This window comes from Pongo pygmaeus, chromosome 6, assembly GCF_028885625.2.
Source record: "Pongo pygmaeus isolate AG05252 chromosome 6, NHGRI_mPonPyg2-v2.0_pri, whole genome shotgun sequence".
Lineage (NCBI taxonomy): Eukaryota > Metazoa > Chordata > Mammalia > Primates > Hominidae > Pongo > Pongo pygmaeus.
This window is the reverse complement of record NC_072379.2, coordinates 154,636,324-154,647,704: the sequence shown is the minus strand read 5'-3', so window position 1 is coordinate 154,647,704 and position 11,381 is coordinate 154,636,324. Positions and strand designations below refer to the sequence as shown.

At 58.5% G+C, this 11,381-nt stretch overlaps 1 protein-coding gene across 1 annotated transcript; it reads right to left on the bottom strand.

Moving 5' to 3' along the window:
• Positions 1–5,688: 5,688 nt before the first annotated feature.
• Positions 5,689–10,223, bottom strand: EN2 (engrailed homeobox 2). The gene is made up of 2 exons (XM_054495443.2): positions 9,524–10,223; positions 5,689–6,205 (listed from the first exon to the last, which is right to left on the bottom strand). The coding sequence occupies exons 1-2, from the start codon at positions 10,212–10,214 to the stop codon at positions 5,889–5,891; spliced, it is 1,008 nt and encodes a 335-aa protein (XP_054351418.1). The 5' UTR covers positions 10,215–10,223; the 3' UTR covers positions 5,689–5,888.
• Between the last annotated feature and the right edge of the window lie 1,158 nt (positions 10,224–11,381).

Genomic DNA, 11,381 nt, shown 5'->3' with positions numbered 1-11,381 from the left:
GGAAGAAAGGAAAGTTAGTGGAGGGGGTAGAGGCTGGGGAAAGGAGGGGGGCACACGGCGACGACAGGGCCTGCCAGTCCCCTTCCAGACAAAGGACTTGGCGGGAGGGGGGAACCCCGAATGCGTTCGCTGAAAGGAGGGAGGCGGCTCCTTCCGCGCAGGCAGCGCGCTCCCGGACCGCGCGGCCAAGTTTCACATCTCGACAGATGGGGTCGAGCGGCTGGCCGCCGGGTTTCTTCCAGACGGTTGGTGCAAACAGTGATACTCACCATTCCTCGACCCCACAGAGGACTCTCGGCTGGGACAGGGTCCTTCCTGCCTGCGTCTCCCACCCAACCCCTCTGCGGCGGAGAAAGTGCCGAAGGCCCGGCAGCCCCTCAGGGCTACCGGGTCCCGGCTCTTCTTCCCTCCTGGGTCTCCGTGGAGGCTGGGGGTGGGGCCTCTCTGGGACGCCTTCCAGGCTGAGGGGGTGAAAAGGCGGCCCAGGAGGCAGATCTCGGCGACTCTTTGTTTCTGCTTCGGGCATTGCGCGGGGCTCAGCCCTGGAGGGGGCGGAACAGCCAACGGGGCGGGGCCCGGGCTCAGGACCCGGAGTTCCCCCTCCTAGAAAGCCGGGTCGGGCGTCCCCAGGGGACACAGAGGGCCCCAAGGGTCTGGAGAAAGCCCTGCCCTCGGCCTGGAAGAGTTTGCCTGGGGCTGGGGCTGGGGCTGGGGCTGGGGCTGGGGCTGGGGCTGGGGCCGGAGAAGGGCAGCGGGCCTGGGCCGCGCCTGGTCTCCGGGACTTCGGAGTCGTTCCGGGGAACCCCACCCCTCAAAGTGGGGCTCCCCGAGTCTCTCTGAGGAAACTGGGCCTGGACTGAAGAGCTGGCCGGCTGCTAGCACGAGGCCACTAACAACAGCAGTAATAATAACCGTCATCGCCAGCCTTACCAGCGAGAGCCGAGAGCGCGGGCGCACCACGCTTGATTAAATCACATAATTAGGAACCGCTTTAATGAATATTATTACATTTCAGGCGATTTCAAGAATGGCCTTTTATTTTCTCTGGGCAGGCAGCATAAATATAATGAAGTGTTTGAGATTATTAACAAAAGCATGAATGGTCTACTTGGGGTTCGCGCCGCGCGGCAATGAGGCCACCGGCATCGCTCACAAATCTGTGCAACAGAGCTGCCCGCGCGCCGGGCCTGCCCGACCCAGGATCCGGGGGACCCCACTCTCCGTCCGGCCGGCGGCTTCCCTTCCCCACCACCCACGTCCGCTCCCTACTTGGAGGCCTGGAGAGGGCCTAGCTCTAGGCCATATGGGGCCGCGATGCCCGGAAGAGGGGTCCCCGCCCGGAGGCCCGGCGCCGGGGCTGCAGTGTGTGCAGGGGCGCGTCGGGAAGGGGGGACCCGTCTCCCCGGAGGCTGATTTCTGCCTCACCCGGCGAATCCCCGCTTTAGGAATTGCACCTTGGCCCTTTGTCGTCAGTCGCTATTAACCTCCCCAGCGCGCGGCGGCTCAGCCTGGCAGGCTGCAGTTTTCGGCGGAGCCGGGACCCTCCCGGGGGCGCTTGGGGAGCCGCCGAGGCGAGCGGAGACCGCAGAGCGCGGATATTAAACCAGCGGGAGACAGAGTGACTTCTAGCAGAGCCCCAGCGGACAAACGCTGCCTCCCGGCCGGCTCCGCGGCGGCAGGCATATTTGCATATAGAGTGTCTGGGCGTGTGTTGCGCGCACTGGACGCCCGGGCACACCTGTGTCCAGCAGTGTAGGAGCCCCCATCGATTTGACCTTTTCACTCTAGGAAAACAGAAATGCTGGCGCCCTCTTGGTGGTCAGGCTGGGGTCACTCGCATGGCTCCTTCCCTCTGCTCCTTAGGAGAAAGGCAGGGCTGGTCGGCATTGCTGCTGTCGGCGGGTGTCGACCCTGGGATTCTGACTCCAGCCCCCACTCATCCAGCCCCGTTGGCAGAGCTGGGTGCAGCGGAGAAGGAAGGCTCTGAGCGCCAAGGAGCCCCGCCAGGCCCTCTCTGTCCCGCACTCTCGCGGGGGCGCCTGCTTGGGCAGGCCTGCAGGGCGGCGGGTTCTCCGAGGCCAGGACTCCCAGACCCTCGCGGAGTCTCTGCCCGGCTATGGAGCAGTGTGGAGTAAGCTCAGCCTGGGCCCGGCGGGGACACAGCTAGGCCTCGGGCGCGGGGGTCGTTCAGCTCGAAGGAGCAAGGACTTTATAAATGAGCTTTCCTCTTCTGCACACTTAGGGAACCCTCCTCCTGTGGGGCAACAGTCTGGCCGGGGGCCCAGTCGTGGGGCGGTGTCCGCAGTCCGGGTCCAGATCCGCGGCACGCAGAGCCGGGGAGGCCCGGGAGGAACCAGCGGGCAGAGGACTTGGGAAAGGCGCAGCGTCTTCCCCGCAGGCCTGACTCGGGTCTCCATGGCGAAAGCAGGCAGGTGGCGCAGCCGCGGCTCTCCATGAGGGAGCAGCTTAGATTATATGCTGTTGGACTAAAATGTAATAAACATAGGACTAAAAAAAAAAAAGTCTCAGCGTTTCAAGGGTCTGAGGACTCATCCAGTTCAAAAGAGAAAGAACACTCTCCATGCCACTGTAAGCCTAGTGTCTGCTTGAACACCTCTGAGGACGGGGAACTCATTACCTTACAAAGCTGTGCCTTGTCCCTTTTCAGTGTTATAATTTGAAAACAGATTTTTAAAAAGTGATCGCTTCATGTTATCGTATTTTTATTAAAATAAGAGAGAGGCCAATACGGCAATAGAAGTTGTGCCAGTATTTTTTGTTTGGTTTTTAATCTACGAACCTTCTGAACTGTTCAGAAGTCGGGGTTCGCGGGGAATGCGTGGTCTCGCCCCATCAGCGATGACCCTGGGGCGCAGCTCGGGCCCAGGCAACGAGAACTCGGGAGTCTCCGCGGTGAGACCCCAGCTCTCTCCTTCCAGGGGTCTGAAAATCCCGAGGGGCAGCCCCCAGACCGCTTCCTGGCAGGGCAGAGGCCCAGCCCAGAGGCCCCGCTTCCGCCTGGGAACGCCAACGGCCCAGCTGACTGGGGAAACAGAAAACGCCTAAAAAGTCGCCTTCGGTAACAGATCGCCAGTCTCTGAGTTTCTTTTACAGGGAGAAGAAAAAAAATTTTTTTTAAGCCATGAAAGTTTGGAAAAACAACAATTCAACGCGTAGATCACTCGCTCAAAGACCCCAAACACTTCCTGATGAGCGGAGTCCAGAGGTGCGGTTAGCACAGGCAAAGCTGGTCCCTCCCCCAATCCTGCTTAGGAAGTTGTACAAAGTCTTTTGTTTTGTGGGGGAAACAACAAAAGGTAAACAAAAATGACACTTTGAAAAGGAGAGTCTCTTTGTCTCAGTGGAGTAAAAAGTTCCTGTCCCCAGGGGGAAGCGCCTCGGTCCAGCACGGGTGGCAGGGCCAGTGAGCACCCAGACGGAGGGAGACCTGTTGAACTTCACAAAATTTAAAAAAATGTAGTCACTGGAATAGCACCGTAGTTTTGAACACTTCCTCCTGGTAACAAAATGTGTACTTATTTTGGTTATTCTGTGCTCATATGTGACATATCCAAACTGTCTTATTTAAAAAAAAAATAATAATCACCTCTCGCTACAAAGGCACCTGGCACCTGCTCCGAGGTGGGGCAAAGGCCATGAGCACCTGAGTACTGGGGAGGATGCCTAGGCAGTTCCTCTGGACTCAGACATGCTTAGAAAACTCATCATTCCACCTGGGACCTTCAGTATTTTATAATAAAGAGATTTTGTTTTATTTAATGTAACCTTCAAGAATTTAAACACACAAAAATGCAGGGGGGGTGTTCACAATTTTGATAACCACAGTTGTAAATAGAAACATTCATTCATTTCTCATAAGATTATAAATATTTGATACTGGAACTGTAAAATGCACATGTTTTATAAACTAAAACAACAAAGAAAACCAAAAACAGAAACCAACTTTGCTTCCTGCTAAAAAGGCATGTCATTTCATTGAGTTTCCTAAGCAGCAGATGGTTATTCACAGACTTTTAAATTACAACTTTTGTTTTTATACTTTCCTTTTTAAAAAGGTTTACACTATTATGTACAACGTAGAACTATTACTGCAGTGAAATAAAGAGGTTTAAGGCAAAGAGAGAAGTTTACCCTCAGTCCTCAGGGAGACCACCGGGACTCCCAGCTCAGCCGTAGGCACACCCCCTGGGTCAGCCGTGGGCACACCCCCTGGGCTGTCCCAGGCACAGATGGACAGTTGGATTGGTCTTTCCCCATACACTAAACAGAAGACAATGTGGAGTTATATAATGTGTTTGTTTATATATATATATAGGTACTTGGTGGGAAATATATTGAATATATTTAATTTACACTGTACCACACCTTCAAAAATAAAAGGTGTATTTTAAAAAACAAGAAAAGACAAAAAGTGATAAGAAATGATTATTTACACACTTTCTTCCTTCTTCTAGATCCTGGAGGATTCTGAGTTCTTTTGAAAGACAAGGTAGCCACATGTTCCAGAACTGTGGACTCAAACATGCCTGGTGTGTGTGTGTGTGTGTGTGTGTGTGTGTGTGTTCACATGCATACAGACATATGTGTAAACACACATATTTATCTTGGAAGAATGTTCTCTATAGCAGAAGCAGCCACTCCAAGAAAAGAAAAAAATAAAGGAAAAAAAAAGAAAATATAGGGAAGAAAAGAAAAAGGAAAGGAAGATAGATGACGCCATCTCCCTCTACAGAGCCTTCTGCCCGCCCAGAAACAGCGAGTCATGGCCTCATTTCTGGGACCCTGGCTGGCACCCGGGGTGGCTGGTGGAGTAACAGGAAATTCCTGGAGCCAAAAGGAGGGTCGCCCCACCACTCTTGGGCTTTAGGCCACACACCCCAGTCCTTTAGCCCCAGAACCTCGAAGCGCTTCTGCATGGAGGCAGTGCCCAGGGCAGGAGGGTTAGGCCTGTGGCAGGGCTGCGGCGGGACTGGGGACAGCGACACAGACCACAGACGCAGACGATATATGCACACGGTTGGGCCTTGGTGAGGAGGAGGAGGAGAGAAGAGGAGGAGGAGGAGGAGGAAGGAAGGAGGAGGAGAAGAAAAAGAAGAAGAAAGGAGGAGCAGGAGGAAGGAGGACGAAGGAGGAGGAGGAGGAGAAAGGAGGAGGAGGGAGTTAGGCGCAGGAGGGTGAGGAGAGGGAGCTGGGTGAGGCTGTTGGCGTGGGCGGCTGCTGGTGAGCATGGAGCCGACTTCCCAGGGCAGGCCTGGGATACGCTGGGCTGCTTCCCAGGGCCAAATCCCAGAACTGGCCCAAGGACCCTGGAAGTCCCCTCTCCCCCACCAGGTCCCCTAAGCTCCCCAAGGCCTTGAGGTGGCTGGCCCAGGCTTGAGGTGTGGGCCCCTCCTGCCATCCTCACCAAGCCAACACAAACAAAGTGGCAGAAGTCATAGACCAAATAGGAGCTATTTATTCGGTTCACAGTTGTGTGAAATGCAGCAATAAAAAATCTTTGGACTTCAGCAAGTTGTTTTAATTTTTTCTTCTTTTGAAATAATAAAAAAGTGTCCAATGTCATATAATGGAGCTTAGGGGATTAAAAAAAGGTGAAACCCTAAGCAGCCCCCTTCGCAAAAAAGAAAAAACCCATAAAATTAGCATAATCTCATAAACACAAAAAACTCAAAAAAATATTTTATAGTCAGATATTTTGAATTTTATACCACCTGTAAATTATATATACATAGAATATTTCAGAACCTTAGCTAATACACGATATTTTCACTATCAATGCTGGTATAATCTTTATACACTGGCCCTTTATGATTTTAAATTATTGCATTGTTTAGCACGGACTGAGACCTGGCCTCCATGCCCCCACCCTACTCGCTGTCCGACTTGCCCTCCTTGGCCGTGGTGGAGTGGTTGTACAAGCCCTGTGCCATGAGGTGCACGGCCAGCGTGTTCTTGTTGCCCGTGGCCTTCTTGATCTTGGCGCGCTTGTTCTGGAACCAAATCTTGATCTGTGACTCGTTGAGGCTGAGCTCCTGCGCCAGGCTCTGGCGCCGCTGCTCTGTCAGGTACCTGTTGGTCTGGAACTCAGCTTTGAGCCTCTGCAGCTGCTCAGCGGTAAAGGCCGTGCGCGGCCGCTTGTCCTCTTTGTTCGGGTTCTTCTTCTTTGGTTTTCGAGACCTGGGACCTGGGTAGAGGTGGTGGACAGAGAGAAGTCAGGTTACCCAGAGGTGTGCCACCCAATAGGCACCGGGTAAGGATTCTGGGGCCCCAAGAGGGGAAGTGACTCGTCCAAGGCCACTTGAGGCTGAACGGCCAGATGTGGGGCTGGACTTCGGACTGGGCATGGGCTCAACGCGGACCTCCACCACTTGGTAAGGGAGGACTGGGTGTGATGTAAGTGGGACTATGGGGCAGGCCTAGTTGACAGGCTGACCACAAATGAGGGGTCTCTAGATAAAAGTAAAACTCCTGGATGTAAGCAAAACTCCCCACACTTTCTGGCCTGGTTTTTCCTAGTCCTTTCTGAGGCTCTGTTCAGGAACACGGATGGCGGTAGGTGCTGGGAGAGAGGGGAGGAGAGAAGACTGGGAAAGGCTGCAGGGGGTCACAGAAGCAGGAGGCACCCTGAGGGCTGTGATGGGGACCCTCATGGGGATACCCCACAGGGTGCCAAGGGCTGTGGGAATCAGGGGCAGGTGGGCCCTGAGGACAGGAGGGGCCGAGTGTCTGCCTCCACCCAAGCTCCTCTATGACTCCCAGCCAAGGGCTCTGTGGACCCAAGTTCATTCCTTTAAGGAAGAGTCAGTGCATGTACTTCCCTCCTGGGTGGGAAGGGGCACTGAGCTACTCACAGTGGGTGAGTCCTTCACCCACTGGAAATCTCCCAGGTTTCCTGTCCAGGAGAGGGGACCTGGCTCCGCAAGGGTGTTGACTGCACCACCCTTTCCCCAGACATGGGACTGCTTCACTGGGGGCAGCAGGGTAGCCCAGCTGATCTTGTCCAGGTCTACTTCTGACCCTCCCCACTGTGCCTCCCAACTGGGATTCAGACTTCTGAACCTGCCCTGGCCTCCTCCCTGTGGACCTGCCCCAGGTTTGGGGCAGGGTCGCTGTAAGGCTCCTAGGACCTGGTATCCATGGGGAAAGGGCAGAGGGAGGAGAGCAGAAGGAGGGAAGTGTCATCAGTTTCTTTTTGGTGTTAAGAGGCTCAACCCCCTGGCGTTCCCTGTGGGGTAAGAAGGAGGCAAGGTCATTGGCAGGGAGTGGTGACCTCGCCTCTGGGTTTCAATTTGTGTGGTGTATGAATCGGCTTTAGGGAGCATCTGGCCCCAGCTTCATCACAGGTCCCTGCAGCTGGAGAAGGCCGGGGCCCCCCACCCTTCAGGGCTGGAGAGCTGCCAGGCACCCTGAGGAGAAGAGGAATGTGGATCTCACTGGAGGCCCTGGGACTGCACCCTGCCCAGGTCAGGAGACTCAACTAGGGTGCTGGGGCTGTGCCCAGCAAGAGGTGGGGGACCAACTGGAGGCCCAGGATGAATGCCAAGCACTCCCTCATGGCCAACTGAGCCTTGTGCTCTCTCCAGGAGACGGGCCTGGAGAAAGAGGATCTGTGGGCACCACCACAGGAGCACCAAGGGCAGCTTTTAAAGCAACCCATAGGCAGGCTCACCACCCATGAGAGCACACACCCTATACTTGGGCACCCATCCTATGCACACATACACACTCAGTGACTGTCTTGCTCACGCCCAGGGCTCCAGGCCAATGGGCCTGGCTTTGGTGGGGGTAGGTGCAGATTTGGGGATGGGGTTGGCCCTCCGGAACGGTGGTGGGGGATGGGGCACAAGGCTCCAGGAGAGGCCCCAGCCTCCTGCTCCCAGAGCCCATCTCTGTCTGGGTCTCCAACCACTCCAACCACTCCCTTCCCCGGAACTCTACCCCCAAACTCTTCTGGTCCTGGGGCTCTTGTTAATGGACCCATGAAGCAGCCCTCAAAAGGACACCATTTTATAGCAATAAATTTCCCTAAAATAATAATTTTTAGTTCTCTTTTTTTTCTTGATTTTCTTTCAAAAGACAAATACTTAGGAGTCTCGGAAACAGAATCAAACCTCCCCAAGAAAACTCTCTCTGCCCTTTCTTTCGGAGAAACCAAAGAACAGAAACATTGTCTTGCAGGGATATTGTAAAGCCCAGGAAGATAGGCGACTTGGGCTTGGCTGGGCTGGGCCAGGCCGGGCCGGGCGGTGCTGCCCAGCTCCCGGGCCGTTGGGGGCTGGCTCAGCGAACTCCCGCGCCGCACAAAGCCCGGCCGAGTCTCCTCGCCCGGCATTGTGAGCCTGTATGTTAATTAAATATTAACAAAGGAGGAAGACGAGAACAATGGAGCAAATTTCAGATCTAGCTGAGAAATCTGAATTTCATCAGAAATATGCACGCATATTTCTGCGGGATGGCGGCTGAAGGGTTGGCTCACTCCTGCTGTGATCTGGGCAAATGACCCCCGCAAAATAGTTGAGGGTTTGGGGGCAGCAGGGATCCACTGCCAGCTCGGGGTCAAACAGCCCACTCCTAATGGCGGTTCCCAGCCGCAGACCCGCATGGAATGCAGTTGATGATTTCTACAAGGACATGGACTTAGTTTTTTAAAATCGCAGATCTATGAAAAAATACACCCAGCATCTCTGCAGGGCCCCTGCGAATGCTGCCTCTTTCCCATCAGCAGCCCCCAGGAAACGCTGAGAGAAGGTCATTCGTATTTGGGGATGGCAGGTGCCGGGAGGGACGACTGCCTCCCTTGTCCTCGCTGTGTGCAGGAAGGGGGCTGAGCCCCACCACTGCGGGCTGGCGCTGGCAAACAAAGTGGAGGCAAGAGAAAAGGGCGCTTTTATTTTCCTCCTTCCCTGTGTGCATCCTCCTGAGTCCCACCGGTCAGCGCAGGCCCGAGGGGCAGAAGGCAGAGCGGCAAAGGGCCTCGCCTTTTCTTCCCCGAGCACAGCCGTGATAACCGAATGGTAGGACGAGTCTGGAGTGGGCTGGGGCATGCGTCCCCGGCCTGGCCTGAGTTGGAAGATCATAGGGAAGGGGTTGAGAGTGTGCACTTCCGGGCCCATCTTCCAGCCACCCCGTTCCCACCAAAAAAAAAAAAAACTACAGTGGGGGAGACATGGGCTAGTGGCTGGGAAGAGTTGCCCCAAGGCGGGGTGGAAGAGAGAGAGGGGAGACAGAGAAAGAGGAAGGAGAGAGAGAGACAGAGAAAGAAAGAAGGTCTCTTCTGCGGTCCTAAGAAGTCTGTAGTCCCTAGCCAATCAGTCCTGCCGCTGGACTCCTGGCCCCTGCCCGGGCCGGCGTCAGCTTCACACAATGTCGCGTGAGTCTTTGTGCGTGTGTGCCGGGGAGGTTCGAGATGTTTTCCTCCCGGTAAGTTCCCGCGCCAGCACCGCCCCCCAGCTCCGCGGACCTCCCCGCGGCGAGCCGGGACGCGTGGTCCCCGCGGGCTCACCTGAAGAAGGCCGGTCCGAGTAGCGCGTACAGTAGACCCACGCCGGCCAGAGCATGGGCTGCGCGCCCAGGTTGGCGCCGGCTTGCGAGCTGTCCGAGTCCGAGCTCACCGACAGGTCGCCGCCGCCCAAGCCGCGGGCCTTGAGCGCCCCGTCCAGGGGGCCGCCGGGGTCGCCGCCTTTCTTGGCGCCACCGTGCAGCGAGAGCGTCTTGGAGCCGCCTTCCCCGTCACCCGGAGAGTCGCTGCCTGCGGCTGGGAGCGGCCCGCCCGCGCCGGGCGCACACGGCGGGTTCTGCCGGGGCTCTCGGGAGCCCGACCCCAAGAGCTGCTCCGAGCCGCCCGCGCCGCCGCCTCCCTCCGCACCGCTCGCGCCGCCTTCGCCGCCGGCTCCGCCGCCCCTTCCTCCTCCCGCGCCCGCACAGCAGGTCCCCGCGTCCTTTCGCCGGCCGAACTCGGGCCGCAGGATGTTGTCGATGAAGAAGTTGGTGATGCGGTGCGGGTGCTGGTGGTTGCCGGGCGCCTGCAGGACCGCGGGCAGCATCAGAGCCCGCCGGCGCCCGGTGTCCGCTTCTCCTGGGCTGCTACCGCCGCCGCCGCCGCCGCCCGAGCCGCCGCCGGGGCTGGATTCCGGCTGCCGCTGTCCCTCCACCGCCGCCGCCGCTTCGCCAGGCTTGGGGTCATTCTCCTCCATGCTGTTGACAGTAAATCCCAGACTGGTTCTCCGGGGACGCCCTTCCAAATCAGCCTTCGGCTTTCCCGCGGCGCACACGGAGACCCCCGCGCCCCCACCCCGCCGAGTCTTCCGAGGGCGTGCGCGGCGGCCGCGGCCAGGGCTGGGGTCCTACAAGTCGCCGGCCGCGCTCGGCGCGGAGCCACGTTTGAATCCACGAACCGGATTAGAAACACCACGAGCCGCCCCGCTCGCCCAGACGATGAGAGATTCAACAGAGCCAAGTCCTCGACTTCGCCGCGCGGCCGGGGTCTAGACAGCCGCAGTGGTCCGGCGGGGACGCGGGCCGCCTCCCGGGCTCCCCGCTCCTCTCCGCGTCCGGCCGCCTCGGGCTCCGGCGCCGCCGCCTGGGCCGCCCGGGGCGAGAGCTGCGCGCATGCAGGCAGCGCGCTCCCCGGCGTTCACGCCCGCCCGGGCCGGCTCCGGCCGCCGCCGCCGCCGCCGCCGCCGCCCGGCCGTCCCCGCCCGCGCGCCCTAGCCGGCCCTCGAGGGTGCCGGGCGCCCGCGGTCAGCGCTCCCGCCACCGCCCGCACGCACATGGAGGCCCCCTCCTCGCGGCCGCCGCCCCGCTGCGGGCCGGGGCGCCCCACCGGCGTGCGGCCGCGCCCCCGCCGAGCCCCGCGGAGCTCCGCGGCCCGAGTCGCATGGGTGAGAGACGCGAGGCCAGGGCCCGGCCGGGCCGGGCTGGGCCGCCCGCGCTCCCCGGCCGTCCGCCGCCCTCGCCGCCTCGGCCTCCGCGCGGGCTCGGAAATTTCCAGGCCACTCGGCGCAACCTGAGACACTTTCACTCTGGATTTTTGTTCTTATTTTTAACAGAGCCCCCTCGAGTGACGTCGCAGGCCGGTCTCCTGGACACGTGCCTCGGGCCAATGGCCGCGGCGCCGCGCGCCCACGTGACGCTCCGGCCGCCGCTGGGTGACAGGAGCAGCCCGCCGCCCCTCCTCCCCTTAAAGCGGCCGCGTCCCCCGCTCCGGGTGCGGGAGCCCGGGAACCCGGGGAGACCCCCGACCGCGTCTCCTGCGCTCGCCCGCGCTTTCCCTGTCGCTTCGCGGTTCAGGGATCTGAGTCACCCCGCGACAGCCCCGCCAGGTCACCCCGGGGCGCGTAGGTGGACACGCACAGGAAGAT

Bases quoted from the DNA above. Each gene is read 5' to 3' on its own strand.
- EN2 (XM_054495443.2), bottom strand. From the start codon at position 10,214: ATGGAGGAGAATGACCCCAAGCCTGGCGAAGCGGCGGCGGCGGTGGAG. The intron at 6,206-9,523 runs GTGAGCCCGCGG...ACCTCTACCCAG, and splicing joins CTCGGACCGGCCTTCTTCAG to GTCCCAGGTCTCGAAAACCA.